General features: G+C 41.9%; 2 protein-coding genes across 2 annotated transcripts in view; both read right to left on the bottom strand.

Moving 5' to 3' along the window:
- Positions 1 to 1298: 1298 nt before the first annotated feature.
- LOC137440593 (rho guanine nucleotide exchange factor 38-like) lies at positions 1299 to 12859 on the bottom strand. The gene is made up of 6 exons (XM_068136862.1): positions 12813 to 12859; positions 9604 to 9924; positions 7862 to 8002; positions 6586 to 6784; positions 6151 to 6410; positions 1299 to 5017 (listed from the first exon to the last, which is right to left on the bottom strand). Exons 2-6 carry the CDS (start codon positions 9922 to 9924, stop codon positions 4832 to 4834), a joined length of 1107 nt encoding a protein of 368 aa, XP_067992963.1. The 5' UTR covers positions 12813 to 12859; the 3' UTR covers positions 1299 to 4831.
- Positions 11757 to 18612, bottom strand: part of LOC137440592 (rho guanine nucleotide exchange factor 38-like) — a 31007-nt gene continuing 24151 nt past the window's right edge. The window contains exons 6-10 of the mRNA XM_068136860.1: positions 16851 to 17050; positions 15671 to 15804; positions 13907 to 14011; positions 12802 to 12924; positions 11757 to 12101 (exon numbers count right to left, since the gene is read on the bottom strand). Coding sequence (XP_067992961.1) covers positions 12087 to 12101; positions 12802 to 12924; positions 13907 to 14011; positions 15671 to 15804; positions 16851 to 17050 — 577 coding nt within the window. The 3' untranslated portion in view covers positions 11757 to 12086. The remainder of the gene's footprint in view (positions 12102 to 12801; positions 12925 to 13906; positions 14012 to 15670; positions 15805 to 16850; positions 17051 to 18612) is intronic.

Genomic DNA, 18612 nt, shown 5'->3' with positions numbered 1-18612 from the left:
CCCATAGCAAACTGCTGGCTAAGCTTTCAGCTTGTGGCTTGGACCACAACACTCTGTGCTGGGTTAGGAACTGGCTGGAGGGCAGAGCCCAGAGAGTGGTGGTGAATGGTGCCACATCCAGCTGGCGGGCAGTCACCAGTGGCATCCCCCAGGGATCAGTGCTGGGCCCCATCCTCTTTAACATATTCATTGATGATCTGGATGACGGGGTCTAGTCAGTCATCAGCAAGTTTGCAGATGACACCAAGTTAGGAGCAGATGTTGGTCAGTTAGAGGGTAGAAAGGCTCTGCAGAGGGACCTCGACCAACTGGACAGATGGGCGGAGTCCAACAGGATGGCATTCAACAAGTCCAAGTGCCGAGTGCTGCACTTTGGCCACAGCAACCCCATGCAGTGCTACAGGATGGGGTCAGAGTGGATGGAGAGGTCCCAAACGGAGAGGGACCTGGGGGTGCTGATTGACAGCCACCTAAACATGAGCCAGCAGTGTGCCCAGGTGGCCAAGAAGGTGAATGGTATCCTGGCCTGCATTAGGAATAGTGTGGCCAGCAGGAGCAGGGAAGTCATTGTGCCCCTGGACTCTGCTTTGGTTAGGCCACACCTTGAGTACTGTGTCTAGTTCTGGGCCCCTCAATTTAAGAAGGACATTGAGACTCTTGAACGTGTCCAGAGAAGGGCAACAAGGCTGGGGAGAGGCCTTGAACACAAGCCCTATGAGGAGAGGCTGAGGGAGCTGGGATTGTTTAGCCTGGAGAAGAGGAGGCTCAGAGGAGGCCTTATTGCCCTCTACAACTACCTGAAAGGTGGTTGTAGCCAGGAAGGGGTTGGTCTCTTCTCCCAGGCAACCAGCACCAGAACAAGAAGAAACAGTCTCAGGCTGCACCAGGGGAAGTTTAGGCTTGAGGTGAGGAGAAAGTTCTTCACTGAGAGAGTCATTCGTCATTGGAATGTGCTGCCCAGGGAGGTGGTGGAGTCACCATCCCTGGAGGTGTTCAAGAGGAGATTGGACATGGCACTTGGTGCCATGGTCTAGTCATGGGGTCTGTGGGGTTGGACTCGATGATCCTTGAGGTCTCTTCCAACCTCAGTGATAATGTGATACTATCTGAAGCAACTCTTTGCTCTACTAATTCTGCAGTGATGCTGTCTGTCATTCACAACAGAAGGCAGCTCTTGGATAGCACATAAAGCTCTTTGCTTCTTGCAAATAAAGTTGAAGAAAAAAAGGAAGAAACATCTTTGCAAAAGTAGACTTTTATTATTGCAATAATTTAAAGGATTTTTTTTTTCTCCACCATTTCTGAGCAAACAATATTGTAAGAGGAATTATCAGTAATCTACAGGCACAGTGATTGTCATGATTGTCATGGTTATTTCCTATTGCAGGTGTTAGGTCTGCTTCATGTATCTGCATTTTTGTAAGCTATTTTAAAATGACAGCCAAAGTACACGGTAGTGTTTGAAGGACGCAATTACTTAGTGAAGCTTTCTAAGATGAGAAATAAGAAGGACTAATTCTTCAATCTGTTACCATTTGAAAGGTGAGTCTTTAAAGTTCACAAGCACTGTCCAAGCACAGGCACAATAGGGAAGCACGCTATCTGGCACAAGCCAGAGGTCACAGCCAGAGACTCCATGCTGTTCTGAGGCTTGGACGTTTTTCTAGGTTCCAGGTTATCAATGGCAACCCTTAAAAATATTCCCTGAATAGAGACACCTAGTCTTGGGAGTATTTGTACCTGCCTGCTATCACAAGGGTTCAGGTAAGCAAAATGCACATTTGAATAAATGCAAGATCAGTCCATTAAACTGCAGCTTGTCCCTGCTTCAATCAAAAGTAATTCATTTTGTAATTAACCAGAATAAGGAAGCTCTTAGAATACTGTAACTTTCTCTACATTAAAGAGCTGCAAAAACATTCTGTATTCTTAGGAATTTCTGGAGCCCTGATGTAGCTCAGTTTCAAGTATTTAAAGCACTGCCTTAACCAAAGCATGTCTGAGCTAGCATGAGTTGTTGTAGATCTCCTTAATGTAGGAAGGCTTAGGATTCAAAAAGACTCTCTGAATTATTTGCAGTTGTAGTTTGTATTAATCTGTTTTACAGAAAAATAGAAGTTTGCACTGCATCTGAATTACCAGATGCTAACAGTTTCTGCAATAAGGTCAACCAATCTACCTGGGTATACAGCACTTTATTAGCAATAAAGTATTGTTTCTATATCCCCAGTTATGAGCCTATAATAAAGTCATATAAATTGTCCCACAATATGAAAGTTATTTTGGGTCCTAACCATACAATGGGGTTTTGTATGACCTCCTAGGTGCCTTCAAGTCTTACACAAGTTCAGTGACACTGAGGTGGCCAGCTCCAGTGTATTTGATCCTTCATTCCTTGTTACTTCAGGATACCTAGTGAATAGTTTGAAGAGTAGCATCTGAGTACACTTTTGAGACACCTTCACAGAGCCTGATTTTTCATAGGGAATGTACCCACCACTCAAAATAGAAGCTCTCCCTATGTCTCAAGCTGAGTTTTTGGGAATCTTTCTTTTTTTTCCCTGACTCTTGCCCTTCATTAATTTCACTCTCTGAAATAAACAACACTTCATCATTGTGCTTGCATGACTGCATTAAGTCTGCTAAGTACAATTCAGCCATTTCTAAAACTGTTTCAACTATTGCAAAATAGAGATCATCTCTAGATAAAATATTCTGAATTGTAGGAGATGCTGAAAAGTTTCTTGAGTGCATCTTCTTCCCTATAATCTTAAAATACAAGCACCAAAGCAGTACAGGCTTAGTAGGGGAGAGTCTTCTGAGCTGCTACTCCCTCTCCAAAGCTTTATTTTCTTCATTTAGTTAGAGTAAAAAGTCCCATAACAACATCTGCATCCATTAATAAAATGAATGAGAACCCTTCTTTTCTGGCTTGCTATGGTAACAGCAAGATTTAAGCGCATGAGGTGATACACAGGCAAAACAGGTTCTCTATTATTACCGCTCAGTTGGATTGCAGTAGGTCACAGAGTCTCATGTACCAGCTTCTGGACGTCTGTCTCTGAGAACTTGAAAAGTTTCTCTATCGTGTGGTTCTCATCTCTGATCCATTACATTCATCTTCAAAGCAAAACTCAGAACTTTCTTTGCACTTACAGGAAAATAATATGAACATTTGGAACACAAAAGAAGATGAGAATAGGTTCATTAGTGTAGCAGAAACTATTGTTTGCATCAACTCTCCCAACTTTTCTCATCCTATTACATCTCAATAAGGGTTTTGAATCATTTCATCTTCATACCCCACACTTCAACTGCAGGAAGTAGAAACTTACATAAAAGCTTTAGAACAATTCCTGTATACCCTTGATCACAGTATCACAGTATCAGCCACACATGCCCCCCCTCCCCCTTAATTTTAACAGCATTGTCATTTTAATTGTCAGGTAGTAATAAGTGATATTACAGAAAATATGTCAGAGTCGTTTACCTTCAATTACTCTGTCTACTGCAGGCACAGTCACTTCTTTGTTTCATTTCACAGTGCTCAGCACAAGGAGGTACTCACCACTCCAGGACCTAGTAGTCAGTGAACCTAAAGAAGTACTACTTGACATTCAGATCCTTCCTTGGGATTTGTAGTTTTCTGTGCTCATTGAAGATGCAATGTGAGCTGTGTTAACCCTCAGCTGTTCTGAACATAGTTTGGCAACATCCAGGACTTTTGGCTTTGAATTCTGCCGTGAAGCAGCTCATGGATACGTTCTTCACTGTTCAGTCTAACAGCGGCCATATTTAGAATTACTTTTTATTTACCTCCCTGGACATTTTGATGCATCTTAAATCCTAGCTTATTCACTAGACATTCTGATCCCTGTATCTAACCTAAGTAATCAGATAGTAAATATTCATTGAAAGGCACTGCTTGACTTCTTGAAAAGTAAAATAATAATTACAAAAGAAAATAAATTTCACAGTTCTAGTAGCAAAGGTTTTGTTTGACTACACAGATCTTGCACTATGAAGCAGTTAGTGTGGAGACCCAGACTTCAAACCTGGGACAGTTTCATATTGCTGCTGATTCCTATCATATGAAGTAGATGTGTAATACTTTTGAAAATCATAACCTTTTTGATTTCACAGTAACCTGTTTCGTGTGCCTTGTGTTTCCTTCCCCCAGTTTCCATATCTAACTAAACATGCCTTCTTCCCTGGGACCAACCACTGGTGCCCCTGCCTTCAGTATGTTTTAAGTTGAAATGTTTCCTAAAAAACAAAAAGAACCCCTTTCTCTTTTCCCACCCCAGTAATCTCCACTGAGAAAAAAGGTTCATCACAAAAGTGACAGAAAGTAAAAATAGATGACCAAAAAGCTCAAGTTTTAAGGCGTGTTTATGTTCATTGAGATTGCACTTCAGCCTGAGCTACAGCATCCCTGAAGGCTGAATTTGTCTTTTTCCAAGGCTAATTCTCTTCATCTTGAATATTATTTGCTAAATATCATGGAAGAAAAACATAATTTTAGCTGTGATTTGTACTTGTAGGTTGACTAGATATAGGACACTTTGACAGAAGAGAAAATTATGGGGTAATAGAAAAGCAAGCTCTTCAGGCTGTTAATCAGAATCAGTCTTCCTGTTAAATGTTTCCTCTCTTAGGTCTTGACAAGGTGATGGCCTTTGCAGGATAGAGGTTCTGAGTATCATCTGTGCACTGTACCAGATACCATGGCTTCTGTCAATCACTTGTGAGTTGCCTGGCTCGCTGCAAACCACAATAGCTGATTATTTTGTCTGCTTCAGAGGAGCTGGCTCAATGGGCCTTTCTGTTCCTAGGCGTATGTCATCTTCCCAAGATAATTAGATGGTACATATCCTTTCTGACCTTTTGCTTCCGCTAGCCACCATTCTTTATTGCCACTCAGGTCAGAAAACCGAAGTATTCTAACCCTCTGGTACTCCTGGAGACTGAGTTCCTGATCATTTCTTGCTTGAAATGAATAAACAGCATAGAAGGTCTGTAAAAGGAAAGCCACAAAACCCAAAATCTGAATTTAGAAATGCAGCCATATCTTACCCTGTCATTGTGTAATTAGTATGAGTTCTCTATGCAGAAAGTATGTAGTAACTACTTGGTCTACAATCTCTAGACAGACTGCAATGAACAGAGCCCACAATGAAAAGTAAAATTGAAGGATCTGGGGAATTCCATGTGAGGAGGAACAAAGCAGGCTCTGATACAGAATCACTAGATCAACCAGGTTGGAAAAGACCTCAGAGATCATCAAGTCCAACCTATTACCCAATACCTAACACATCCTGACAACTAAACCATGGTTCCAAGTGCCACATCCAATCTTTTTTCAAACACCTCCAGGGATGGGGATTCTACCACCTCCTTGAGCCATTCCAATGGCAAATTACTCTTTCTGTGAGAAACTTTCTCCTTACCTCAAGCCTAAACTTCCCCTGGCACAGCTTGAGACTGTGTCTTCTTGTTCTGCCACTGGGAGAAGAGACCAACCCCCACCTGTCTACAACTTCCTTTCAGGTAGTTGTAGAGAGCAATAAGGTCTCCCCTGAGCATCCTCTTCTCATTGCCTTACTGGTAAAGTTACCAGCTCACACCAGGTGCCTGTTTCTGTCACGTGAAGCAGCTTTGGGTTGGATGGAGAATTTTCCAGCAAGGTTTCCTCAGGGAGAATCACCTTATTAAAGCTGTATTCAAATGTGGTACACAGATCCCTTCTGTGCCTTGCTGATCAGCATTGCCACAGCTTTCTTGTCAACAGTAAGTAGGAAAATACCCCAAAGTGAACTATTTTGCTGGTTCCTGCTCCACAGGAGAACCTTGATGTATTCTGTGTGGGGTGGGGTAAAGCAATGGTGTGCTTTCTGTGAGACAGGGCTGAGAATCAGTTTAACTGATTCTCTTTTTGTACCTCATAGCTGAGATTCAGTTCAACTGATTATCTTTGCCCCATAGCTACTTAAGAAAGGCAAAGAACCAAGGATAATGAATTCCTGTGTCATACTGGCAGATTAGTGCCAGTCTTCTGCAGTGTAAAAGGAAACCATTAGAACTGTAAGTGGTGTAATTCTAGATTTGAAATAGGAACAAGAAAAGAGGCATAGTGTGTATCGTACATACCTGGAGATCATCCACATCCTGAAAAGCATCAGTGCTTGTGCCACTAATTGTGGGATTTTCACAGAAGTCAAGAGATGAGCTGCTGTCAGTCCTCTTGTGCCCTGGACTTCTTGTGCTGCTGTCAGCAGAGGGCCGTGAAGAGACAAAGAGGCTGATGTTATCAAAATCATCGTCGCCAAAGCTATTTTCTGTTACATCCTTCTGTGCTTTGGCTGGATTGTAAGGCCTCAGGAAGGAGGAATACACATAGCCTTTAAGGACTAGACACCAGAATAAAAACAGAGAAAATACTGTTAAAACCATTTCAAAACCAAACGTTTTATGAAGCTGACAGTACGACAGAACCAAGCATAACCAAGCATATGGGGCCAGAATGAAAATAAATCAATATCCCAAAGGGAGGCTGTTATTGGGATGTTTGTGCAGTGAACTTACTTCCTGTGTCAACAAGCCATCTGCTTGTACTTCCAAAGGGGTCCTTTTGCTCCACAACAGCCACCAGTTCGCCTTCATATAAATCAATATCAAATTCCTGTGTAGCATTGCACTTGCGCTTAGCTTGGTATAGCAGCTCTGTGCTGTAGGTAGACAGCAGCTTGGACCTGTGATCTTCTGTTTGACGTGGGGGTTCAAGCTGAAAAGCAAAAACTTTATTCACTGGGAATAATGCTGAAGCCATTTCTAGAGCAGCATGGATTCATAAAGCCCAGTGTATGCTGCACGTGGCAGCTGCTCTTACATTTTCACATGCAGTTCAAGGAGTTACTTACACAGCTGTATGTAACCAAATCTCCTTTTCTTATGCAGCAAGGGCCTGTCCAACTGCTGTATTAATAGGTGAGCAATAAAGGACACATTTTAAAGAAAGGTAGGAATTTCATTAATTAAAGACCTCTTAGTCTGTCTTCTGTGCTCTAGGAGCCAGCATTCTGCATGTGAACTGTCACTTGCTTAATTGTTTTTCTGTGGCAATGATCTTTGAGTAATATGTAATATCTCAGAAACAGCATAATCCAAAACTCACCTGAGTTGTGCTAAGGTCACATAACAACTTTCATGATAAGACATTAGGTGAAAGAATCAGTGGTACCCAAATGGTCTGCTTTTTGTGTGCCGTTACCTCGCTAAATGAGGGCAAGGTGCTATTAACTGCTGCAAGCATACTCACTTAGAGTGTGGTTAGAGGGCAGGGATGCTGCACATCAGTGTGATCCTAACAAAACACAGAAACAGGAGCATGTGTGCCTTACTGATGCTAAAAGGAATCCTACAGCTTCCTCAGTGTCTGATGGATCTTCTGAATCTTCTTCTGTGGGGTCTGTATGTGCGTGCACATGTGTGTGAACACCAGTACACATAACCAGAGCTGAGGATGAGGGAGAAAAATGTTCTGAATTAGAAGGCTAAGACACACTGATAGAGTATTTAACAAAAGAAGTAATCAAAGTTTACATATACAACCTTAGACTGAACATGGCCTTAAAGACCTAAGAGTTTCAGGTTGATTTTCAAGATAATAACAGTGAAAAATGTGATGAAAAGATGAAAACAGTGAAAAATCTGAAAAATCTTGTTCAATGGAGCAACTTCATTGCAACAGCCTGAACCAGAGTCCTGATGAACAGACCATCTAGATATCATAAAAATGGATTTGTTCCAAAAGTGATCAGAAGAGGATGCTTCATGCACAATTGGGATGTATGGTACTCACCAGAGAAGGGGCAGGTTTCTTTTTTTCCAAGCTCAATTTTCTCTCAATAAAGGTTGCACCGCTGTTCTCTTTTACAAAATTCAGCTTGTGAACCTCTTCCATCAACTGATTCTGCACTTCACAGATGCTTGAGGAAGACAGCTGCACACACAAAGGTGGGTTAGATTTCATGAACAAAATGGCAGGGAGATTCGAGGGAGCAGATTTGGTTTAAAGGGCTGAAAGCTAGGAATCAGGAAATCCGAGAAGTTACTGTTGTTTTCTGCAAAGCCCAGAGTGTGCTATGAAGGAGATGAAAAGAAAAGAAAGGTCCATGTTTAAAGGAAGCTTCTAATGACTACTGTTAGATTTAAAAGACACACTAATTTCAGTTAAATCGTTAAAAAATACTCTAAACAGTGATGAAAATGAGCAGCCTTGCACTAATGCTACTGAGCCACCTGCTTTCAGATGCAAATGTGCATCTCAGCAGCTATCAAGAGTGGCCAGCGTGCTGTAAGGTTTGGAGTGATTTACAGCTGTGTGTTTGTGCAACTGGGTGATGCCACCAGATTAAAAATCACTGGGTAGGCTGAAGCTCTGTCTGTGGCACTGGATAAGTGCTTTTGGTCTGTGCATAGCCCCAAATGCATTTGCTGATGTAAACAGAAAAAAGATAAATAAGGTAATTTTGTAGGCAGAGCCTCACAGAAAACAATGCTCAGTACAACAGCTTTTTAAACATGAAATGGTCAAATTACAGGGATGCAATTTCTTCCTGTGGGAAAAGCATTCATTTTCCCATTAAACAGCACAGCTCCTGACCTTGCTTTCTTAATTTTTCAGCTGGCCCTGACTATAAAGTGCTGTGTGTAAGCCTTGGTGTAAAGGAATACTCCAGAACTGCCTCACTACAATGTGTTTCTTATCTAGAGTTTTGGTCCAGTTCAGGTGAGTGGATTGGGATGTGTGGAAGGTACTGTTGCAGCTGTCTTTCTCAAGGGGATCAAGCCCTCTAGGCAAAAGTACAACAAAACTGAAACACTAGGATTTTTACACAAATTAAGAATAATTTATCAACTTCAAGCTTCAAGTAATGATCAGAGTGCCTAGAGATAGTAGAGTGGGCTGGAGGTGCTGATGCCTTTCTGTGCAGTTCAGACAGGCAGCTTTGGTACTTCTGCCTGCATAAGTGAAATGATTTGAACCTTCTGTAAATGCCAACACAGACAAAGGTATTCCTCACTCCTTAGAGATGTCTGCAGGAGCTTCTGCAGCATTTTTGGGTTTAAAATCAACCTGATTTTCATAGAAATCCTAACCTGCACCTCTTCTGCTGTTACCTGTGACTCTTCAGGCCTAGCAGCCACACAAATGCTCACCCATGTTCTTAGAATTTCTCTTTGTGTGTTTTCTGGGCTACACAAGGTAGATGCTAAGAAACAAAGGCAGAGGTGCTAGCAGCTGCTTTGTTTTTGCCTTACTGTAATGGTCTTGCCCCATTACTATCACTGTAGCAGCTGGGACAACTGCATTAGAATAATTCTCAAGGAGAAGCCAAGGCCAGACAAAACTTAAGCTCAACATTTAACCTTTGCTGAGCTTGTAAGGAAAAAGAAAAAGCCAAACCTGACTGTGTTTAGCAGAACAAATTAAATCAGTGTAGCTTGTAGGTATGTGTCCTACATAACTCTAGCCAAATTCCACAGAAAGAAAAAAACAAAGAAACAAAGGCAGAGCTACACCTGTTTCTATGTACTCACTGGAACAGGCACTACCACAGCAGAATTTGACTGAAGTGCTGCAGATATAATCTTCCTGAGGAGGGTCATGAAGCAATGCAGACAGTTCAACACAATCGTTTTGGCAGCTCTGTTGAAGACCTGAAGTTCTTCCACTAACGGTGCATTTAGAGCCTCATAGTCTTTCTTTGCCAGGTCCAGCTCTTCACCTGTTGACTTCTGAAGGTAGCTGTTGTAGTCCAACAACTTGTCATAGCGCTTCTGGATGAGCTTCTGTGGGCCTGAAAACAAGGCTTGTAGTGCCAAGAGAGGAGTCAAAACAAGCTTGTCCAGCTGAGCCATCTGGAAGGGTATAAAACAGACCTACTTACTACTGTATTCATACAGTCCTTCAGACCCAGTTACAGTTAAGCCTGATGGCAGCCAATCAAGCAGTCTGTTAATTACTCTTCACAAGGTGTTGCTGTCAAAGGCAGCTTCAAGCAGGTTGTAGCATGAGTTAGAATCTCCTTCATAACATTGCAAAGGAGAGGCAACAGCTCTGCAGCTTAAAGTGTCTGCTGATGGTAATGGTCCCTTGGAGCATGCAGCCTGCAGTAATGCCCTTAGTATGATATTGCTGTGAGGAAACTGGGCAAGGATGGGTGAACTGATCCAATACAGCTGGAATTTCCATAAATGAAAGGCCCATGCCAATATGCAGTCTAGAGGCAATGAGGTCTAGTTAAATGGCAGTCTCACAGCCTTGAACACCACCAAAGCTTTTTTCTTCCCCCCCTTTTTTTCCCCCTGGAAACAGCTGTAACTCAATTCCTGTTTAAGCAAACACATACAATCACTTGATTTGATTAAATTATGTTATGCTTGTTGGTTTTATCTCTAGTAATCAACAAAATTAGACACCTGGTAAAAAACCCTAAGTCTTACTCAGAATTTTTCATTAGTCTCTAATTTTCTCAAGGGATTAATATTGCATGAAATAAAAATTCTTTTTTTTGTAAGTCACTTGTTCAAATACAGCACAAGCTTGTAGTGAGAGAAACTCATCATCATATTAAAGCTCCTGGATGATCTACGTGAATTAAGTTGTTGAGCTGAATGTGAGAACAAAGGAGCAGCTGTTCCTCTACCCTTCATACCTAGTTTCTACTTTATTCCACCTTAAAACCTGTGAACCAATTGTTGATGCATTAAGGAAAAAAATATCCAAACTGTTGGATCTGATTTCTGGAAGAGGCTATTATGGATTTCTGCCCTAAAGCAGAAGAGAGAAGAAGATATTCATTATTGACATATGCACATAGGAGAAAAACCTGAGCTCATTGCTGACATCTCCATAGTTGATTAGGTGGTGTTGGATTGGTTGATAGGTTGGACGCAATGATCTTGAAGCTCTCTTCCAACCTGTTCTGTTCTATTCTATTCTATTCTATTCTATTCTATTCTATTCTATTCTATTCTATTCTATTCTATTCTATTCACCCTTTCAGGATATCATGCAAAGAACACTATGGGTTGTCCAGTGAGAACAGAGATTCAGAGATTCATAGATTTATAGAATGGTTTGGATTATAAAGGACCTTGAAGAAGTTCCAACCACCCTGCCATGGGCAGGGACACCTTCCACTAGACCAGGTTGCTTGAATCCTCATTCAGCCTGGCCTTGAACACCTCCAGGGAGCAGGCATCCATGATGTCTCTGAGCAACCGGTTCCAGTGTCTCACCACCCTCACTGCAAAGAATTTCTTTCTAATCTCTGGTCTAAATCTGCCTTCCTCAAACTTCAATCCATTCCTTCTTGTCCTATCACAACAAGACCTTGTAAAAAGTCCCTTCCCAGCTGTCTTGTAGGCCCCTTTCAGGGACTGGAAGGCTGCTCTAAGGTCTCCCTTATATCTTCTATATAACATCCACTCCTCAGGCAATGTCAGAATACAGGTGTTTTTAGAAACCCTGACACACAGGAGAGAGAGTCCTTGTCACCTTGTAAATCCAAGACACAGAAATAAATGGATATTCCGTAGAGATCACTATGGTTTATGACAATATCCACAGATAGGACAACTAAGTTTAAGATTATCTTTTTTTTTTTAATGACATTGTTCTTCAGCATAGTAGGGTCATGAGCCAACAGGAGTTACAGATTTATTTTTTTCTGAAAAGAAGTTTTCTGTTCTATTTCTTGTGGAATTGCTTATGCTTTCCTTTGATGTTTTTGCAACTGGAGGCTTCTTCCATACTGGGCACACTCAGCACTGCAATGATAGAGGGGTAGTCTTCTGTGCTTGATGCACTCATTCATTGAAAATACATTGAAAATATCCTTCTAATTATTGACATTAATCTTGGAGATTGTTTTCAAATGTGAGGACTTCAAAGGAAGGAAAATCAAACATCTTTCTTCCCTGTCATTATCTGGGAGGATGTGGTCTGTGTCAAAGATCCTTCTGTTTCTTGGCAGATTCTGTTTTCAGTGTTTTGGGAAGGATTGAATGGCTTTATTTTAGTCAGAACAAACCTAGGAAAATATAGATAAGAACATTTCTACCTCTGAACTTTTCCAGCTTGTGCAGCTGTCTGAAGAAGCAGCCTGCACTATTTTGAAGAGACATTTTAGTCTATCTTAAGAGATCCAGGCGTTAGAGCTCGTCTGAACCCTGAAAGCAAGAGACGAGTTGAAAAGCTATTACATTATTTTTCAATTGCTTGGGCTATATTCAGATTTTTCATGGTTTCTCTATATGGAGGATAGTAACCTACTTGGAAAGGTAATAAAGCTGAGATTTTCACAGATCCGTGATTCCAGGAGCTAATAGTTCACTGGCGCAACACAGATCACGAAACTCACTCTGCAACTACAAGTGTTGGTAGTAACAATAGCAAAGCAGAGATCCACTGCTCTTGCCTGAAGCTCAGTTCAGCAAGTTTAGCACAAAGAGCTTAATTCAAACCCCAGAATTTAGCTTGAGAAGTTTTCTCAAGGTGTTCTAGGGCAATCACAGTGTGCTTATGCATAATTTTCATTTTACTTCTTACAGAAACCAAATTAAAAAAACCCAAAAAACAGCAAACAAAAAAAAAAAAAAAAACCCACCCACATTCATCTTTCCCAATGGGTTCCAAATGTTTTTTCTCTTTCTGTCCTAGTCTTCCTCACATACTCCTGTTTTCTCACACATAAAGGTAGCTATCTACCACTGGACGCTGTATAAACTTACAAGGTCCTCACAGAGATTTGCAGTGTTGTTCCATTTTTTCAAACAGTCGTTGACTTGGTCATCTTTGTCTTCCAAGATTTCCTGGAGTCCAGCTATGTTCTGTGCAGCCAGGTGTATAGAGTCCTAAATGAGAAGATGGCAGGAAGATGAAACTGTATTATGATCTGGTTTAATATACTGCGTTCGCTTATGCAGATACTGCAATAAAACTGAAGGAATCAAATCTTTTCCATCTCTGTGCAATTTCCAGCCATTCTGGGAGGGTTTACTATCTATTCCCAACATAAACTATTGAGGAATCAAGCTGTTAATGTCCAGCTGAAAAAATTGTGCCCCAACCTCATGAATGTCCCAGTGGAAGTTAGCTACTCCTCAGCAAGAAGCCATCTCAACACCCATGTACCCTAATGCCACTTTTGGAGTACTAGTAGGACTACAGTGGTATTTTTTCACTTACTCTGAATTTTAATCTTCAGGAAATGTGAATCCATTTGGATAAGGAACTGTCAACACCATTCCAGGCAAGCCCTTGTCAGCTTAGCTCACTGACCTTCTACTGGTTGCTGAAACAAATGTTTATAAGCAGCTCTGGCCAGCTGGCTATTGATCTTACCTACCTTTCAGACAAACTGTGTGTCCAGTTTGGTCAAACTTACACTATGAAGGGCCTCATGCCATGTACAGAGTTGGCAAGTGGTCCACGAGAGGGAAGAGCTGCTAAGTTACAAACCAACCCACATCTTTGGAGAGGGGGATTAAAGCAAAGACATTTACAGCACTTGAGCACTCTGTGCTAATGCTAGCCCTCAGCACAACCTAGCAACAGGATGAAGGAAGGAGTCCACACACCCAAAAGATGTATTTTTTGGACATTTTATTTAATGTGGCTGCAAATCAAATCATCTTTTTTGGCTTTTTTGAGAACCAGCTGGCATTCCACTGCAGCAGAAGTGCATGACCCACATGACAGCTTCACAGCAGTGACTGGAAGTGGTAACTGTGCCACCGGACAGCACCTTCTTTAGTGTTGCCTAACCAGCGGCAGAACTGCATGTTAAGCTCGCTACGATTTTCAGCCACAGATTTCAGAACAGCCTGTACCCACCTGTAGATGTTGTGAAGAGAGTGTAATGTTCTTCACACACAGTTTCACAGTCTTCTCTAAACTTCGAAACAACTTTTCTTCCTTATTAAAAGTTTGATCTTTCACCTAAAACAGATGTTTGCACTGTTATTTTGGCAGCCCAAAAGAGAAACATCCAGAGTGCTGCTGAAGAAATACAATGTCTTCCCTGAACTCCTCCCTTTGAAAACAGAACAGATTTCAAACTCCGGTTGAAATCCAAGAAAAGGCAAAGGTAACATCACAGAGAACTTAATTTTTAATCCTTGTGGAAGCAGGGAGATGCTTTACTACAAGCACACCTATGCATGCCAATAAAACTTCTCATTTTCTGTATAGCGTTGCTCTACTTGAGGAAACAACAGTGGAAATTGTAGGATGTTTTCCTCTCCTGGCTTTACTTGCCTGGGTGCTTATGCGGTTGATGAGGAAGATTTTCCCCAGGCAGGCTGTAGATGGAGCTGTTACCTCTAGAGCAATGCCAGCTCCTCAGCTAGAAACCTCAGCAGCTGGAAACAGGCTTCTACTTATTTTTTATGCTAGCTGAAAAAAAAGCAAAAACAAAACCAAAAGACAACCAACCCCACCTGAAAATAGGTTTATTTCTGTCTACTTTTTTACACGAGGAATTTGAGAAATATCAAGTCTCATTTTCAGTGGTCTTGCTGTAAGGGTACCATGGTGTGTTTTAGAGATGTGAATTGGCAACTTTGTTAATCTAATTAAGCAAGAGAAGGTTAAATCTTTAACAGATGTATCCTGATTCTAAAATTCGTCTCAAATGCTTTAAGCATACTTAAAAAAAACAAAACCAAGTAAACATAAAGCAGAAGCTTATACAGGAGGAAAACAAAGAAAGAAAAAGCACATCATCTGTTAATCAAATGTAATTCCCTGTTTTCCTCTGATTTTATAGCCATGCTGGTCACCCATTCTGAATACAAACATTTCCATGGTACAAATAAGCGAACAGACAAAATAAATGTGGGTAGTGTGCATCAAAGAAAGGAGGAAATCACTGATAAAAAAACCAAACCAGGAAAAAAAGTAAAGTCACATCCAGAAAGGCAAGTGGCTTTGTATAATCAACCATGTCATGCAGTGAGGTGCACTGGATACCATTTTCAAGGTCAGTTGTAATTGATTTTCTTTGAAGTTTAGATTTAAGCTTTCCTGAAAATGTTTATCCTGCTAGGGTTTGAATTGCAGCCTCAAAATGATGAAGAACTGGTTTGCTTTTGGCCCCCCAACGCTCCCCGTTGGATTTATCATAGAGGTCTTTGCCTCTAGTAGTTTTGATGGTTTCAGGTCCTTGTACATCTAGAGGCAAAACCCCATGGCCTTTCCTAATCAAAAGTACTGCTCATCTTCCTCAGTGGGTTTGGAACCTGTGGAGCGAGACAAACTGAAGACGTTCTCAGCACCAACAATAACTATTGTCAGTCTATCTGCAAAGCATCTCAGGCTGAGTGTCACAAAACTATCAGTCACTTCCTCTCTGATGAAGATCAGAAACTGGAGGAACTCTTAGATAAAAAAGAAAAAGGTGGAGAGCACATTAAGTTGTTTTCTATTTCCATCACAAAGATCTTTCCTGTCTTCTCTAACAGTCAGAAATGACTTAACAAATGATGCAAGAATAAAAGCAACACCACAAACCTCATTTCCAGCATGTTTTTAAAAATGCCCAGTGCAAAAGTAGAACTGAAGCTGTCAGTGCAAATCTGCAGTTGGATGAGTCAGTACCTGAGGCTCTCCCCTTGTCAGTATTTTCAGATGGCTGGTGACCCTCTTGGATTTCTTGCTAATGGAGTGGATATTCAGCCGGGAAAACTTTTCTTTAAGGGTTTCATCATCATCATTCCTCTTATACTTCAGCACTGCAGACAGAGAATATCATGACACTAACAATCTGTATTTGCAGGGCTTTTCACAGGACTGGACACACAAATATTTGAGAGTAGACACTTTGATGTCACTTGCTATAATCTTGTGTGAAAATGCCTGGGATGATGAAAACCCTGTTACCAGGGCCAGCCTCGGGAAGAGTCGAGTTAGACAAGTCTGTAAGAAATACTGCTATTACTGCATCTTAATTATTTCCAATGTTCACAACTGCATTATGGACAATGAACATGGATAGAACGTGACTCCATTCATCAGATTGAGGGAGGTTCTCCTCCCCCCTCTACTCTGTCCTAGTGAGGCCCCACCTAGAACATTGCATCCAGTTCTGGGATCCCCAGTTCAAGAGGGACAGGGATCTACTTGAAAGAGTCTCTTGGAGGGCTACAAGGAAGATAAAGGGACTGGAGCACTGCCTTATAAGGAAAGGCTGAGAGACCTGGGGCTCTTTAGTCTGGAGACGACTGAGAGGGGATCTAATAGATGTATACAAATATCTCAGAGCTGGGTGTTAGGAAGGAAGGGGACAGCCTCTTCTCACTTGTGCCCTGTGACAGGACAAGGGGCAATGAATGTAGACTACAGCATAGGAAGCTCCACCTCAACATGAGGAAGAACTTCTTTACTGTAAGGGTCACAGAGCACTGGAACAGGTTCCCCAGAGAGGTTGTCAAGTCTCCTTCTCTGGTGACTTTCAAGACCCATCCAGATGCATTCCTGTGCAACCTGCACTACATTATATGGTCTTGTTCTGGCAAGGGGGTTAGACTCAAAGATCTCCAGAGGTGCCTTCCAAACCCTAACATCCTGTGATCATTTTCATATTTCTGGAGTTACCACTCAGATAGCACAGCTGGCTGAGGACAAGTGACATTAAGGCATCTGTTACCTTCTTGAAATCCAGTGTACTACACAACTTAAACCAAATCTGCTCAAGTGATGTGACTGGAGTTGAAACCTCTCTTCTAATTGTCAGCCCAAACCTACAAAGGTAGAAGAACTTACTGTGCCTTTTTCTTACCTAAGTCTTTCCTTCTTTTAAGTTCATTGATGTTCACATTAATGTTTTTCATAGCAAAAAGGGCATCTTGTAGCACCTTGTGGTCAGGGTGAGAAGCAGGAGTTGAATTCAAGAGTTCACAGAGTAACAAGGGATATTTCATCACCCGTTGGATTGGTTTGATCATCAGGGATCCCATGTCCATTAGATTTGGCTTTCCTCTATAATTTATGTATAAAAAAAAAAATCCATCTCATAAGGAGAAACACCTTGAAGACAAAAACTTATGTTAGTCTAAGCATTGAAGCTGCTGCCTTTTATGCCCTTCACTTGAGCTTTCAACAACAGAAAATATCAAAAACAGAGCAGTGCTTTGCACTGAGTCATAGAAGTGAATTTACCACTCAAGTCAAGAAGTAAGATACATCTGTCAGGGAACAGGAGCCATTGTAAATGAAACCCTCCTCTCACCCCCTTAGTGAGAAAAGCACACCAGGACTGAGCTTTCTGTATTTGCAGCAACATACCAGACTATTGCTTAGACATTTCCACTGAAACTATCCCGCTCAGTCTGGGGGTGCATCTGGTACAACTTACGCACCACAACACCCAAGAAGGGAGATGTAGGTGGCAGAACAAATAACAGGAAGTTTGATAAATGCACATGAGCAGGGCTATTACATCCTGCTGTGGCCCCTCAGGCTTCAAATTGCTACATCTCCCTGCTGCATGCCCATTCAAGCTGCATCCCTTCTCACAACATCTCTCGATTCACCACAGTGACCCTTAAGTTTCAATGTCTTTTACCTGTGGTTTTTCTTTGCTGGCTGCCAGTAAGTTATTTCTAATGATGCCTGAGCCTCTGAGAGTACCAGATCTGGTCTGGTAAAATGTTGAACATACAAGATGTTCACCCAGACTTGATCCAACCTGCTGGAAGTCACCTTCCACAAAGGTAATGCAGACAGCTGCATAGAGTGGCAAAAGGATGAGGGTGGGAAAGCTACAACTTCCAGCAGTGCACAGAGATGCTCTATAGCTCCAGGCTCCATTCTCACTGATTTGGCAGAGGCAGCAGAGCAGCTTCCCCAGGCACTCAAGTGGCTCAAAGCATGAAGGCCACCCAAGCTCTCTGCGCCCCATGCAGTGGGAATAACCATCCAGCTGAATTCATGATCCAGCCCCATGCTGGACAAAAGCCTTTGCTCACACTCTCTAGAATGAAAAAGGGAAAGAGGCTGTGCAGTTTGCAGGCCATCATAGCAGCCTGGGAGGAAACAGGGAAAGGCAGGACTGAGCCATATGTGCCTTCATTGCTTTCCACGTGGCTGGGAGAAACATGAGGTCTGGTCTTCTCATTGTAGGCAATGCAAGGTGGCCAAGGTCAGCCACTGCTGATGCTCCAGCAGCAGGGCAGACACGTCTATGGCCTCTCCTCTTTACACCATGCTCCTGTGCAAACCAGGCAATGCTCTAGCACCACTGCTGGCATGAACTACCTGTGACTCACAGACATCCCCTTTGTGTGAGCTGTTGATAAGAGCATGAAGAGCACTAAGGTAGCACAAGCTTTCCATTTCCAAGCCCAAAAAGGCTGCTTTGGAGGGGAAAGGGTTGTTTGACATTAACTATTCATGAGTTAATGCTAGGCAAAGGATTTCTGAGTGTGGAAAGATGGAATAACACAATGTAGAAGGAAAGTACAAAACCCAGGGAACAGCCACTTGGTTTTGCAGGCTGACATCTATTGTTTTGTGCTGCAGCAGGAGTAAAAGGGGGAAAA

This window comes from Melanerpes formicivorus, unplaced genomic scaffold (assembly GCF_026170545.1).
Source record: "Melanerpes formicivorus ecotype bairdi unplaced genomic scaffold, bMelFor1.0.p_v2 SCAF_4, whole genome shotgun sequence".
NCBI classification, from domain to species: domain Eukaryota; kingdom Metazoa; phylum Chordata; class Aves; order Piciformes; family Picidae; genus Melanerpes; species Melanerpes formicivorus.
The sequence above is the reverse complement of the archived record's forward strand: the minus strand, read 5'-3'. Positions and strand labels throughout refer to the sequence as shown.

Bases quoted from the DNA above. Each gene is read 5' to 3' on its own strand.
- LOC137440593 (XM_068136862.1), bottom strand. From the start codon at position 9,924: ATGGCTCAGCTGGACAAGCTTGTTTTGACTCCTCTCTTGGCACTACAA. The intron at 8,003-9,603 runs GTGAGTACATAG...TTGTGTGTGCAG, and splicing joins CTGTGGTAGTGCCTGTTCCA to CTGTCTTCCTCAAGCATCTG. The intron at 5,018-6,150 runs GTATGTACGATA...TTCCTTTTACAG, and splicing joins AGGATGTGGATGATCTCCAG to ACCTTCTATGCTGTTTATTC.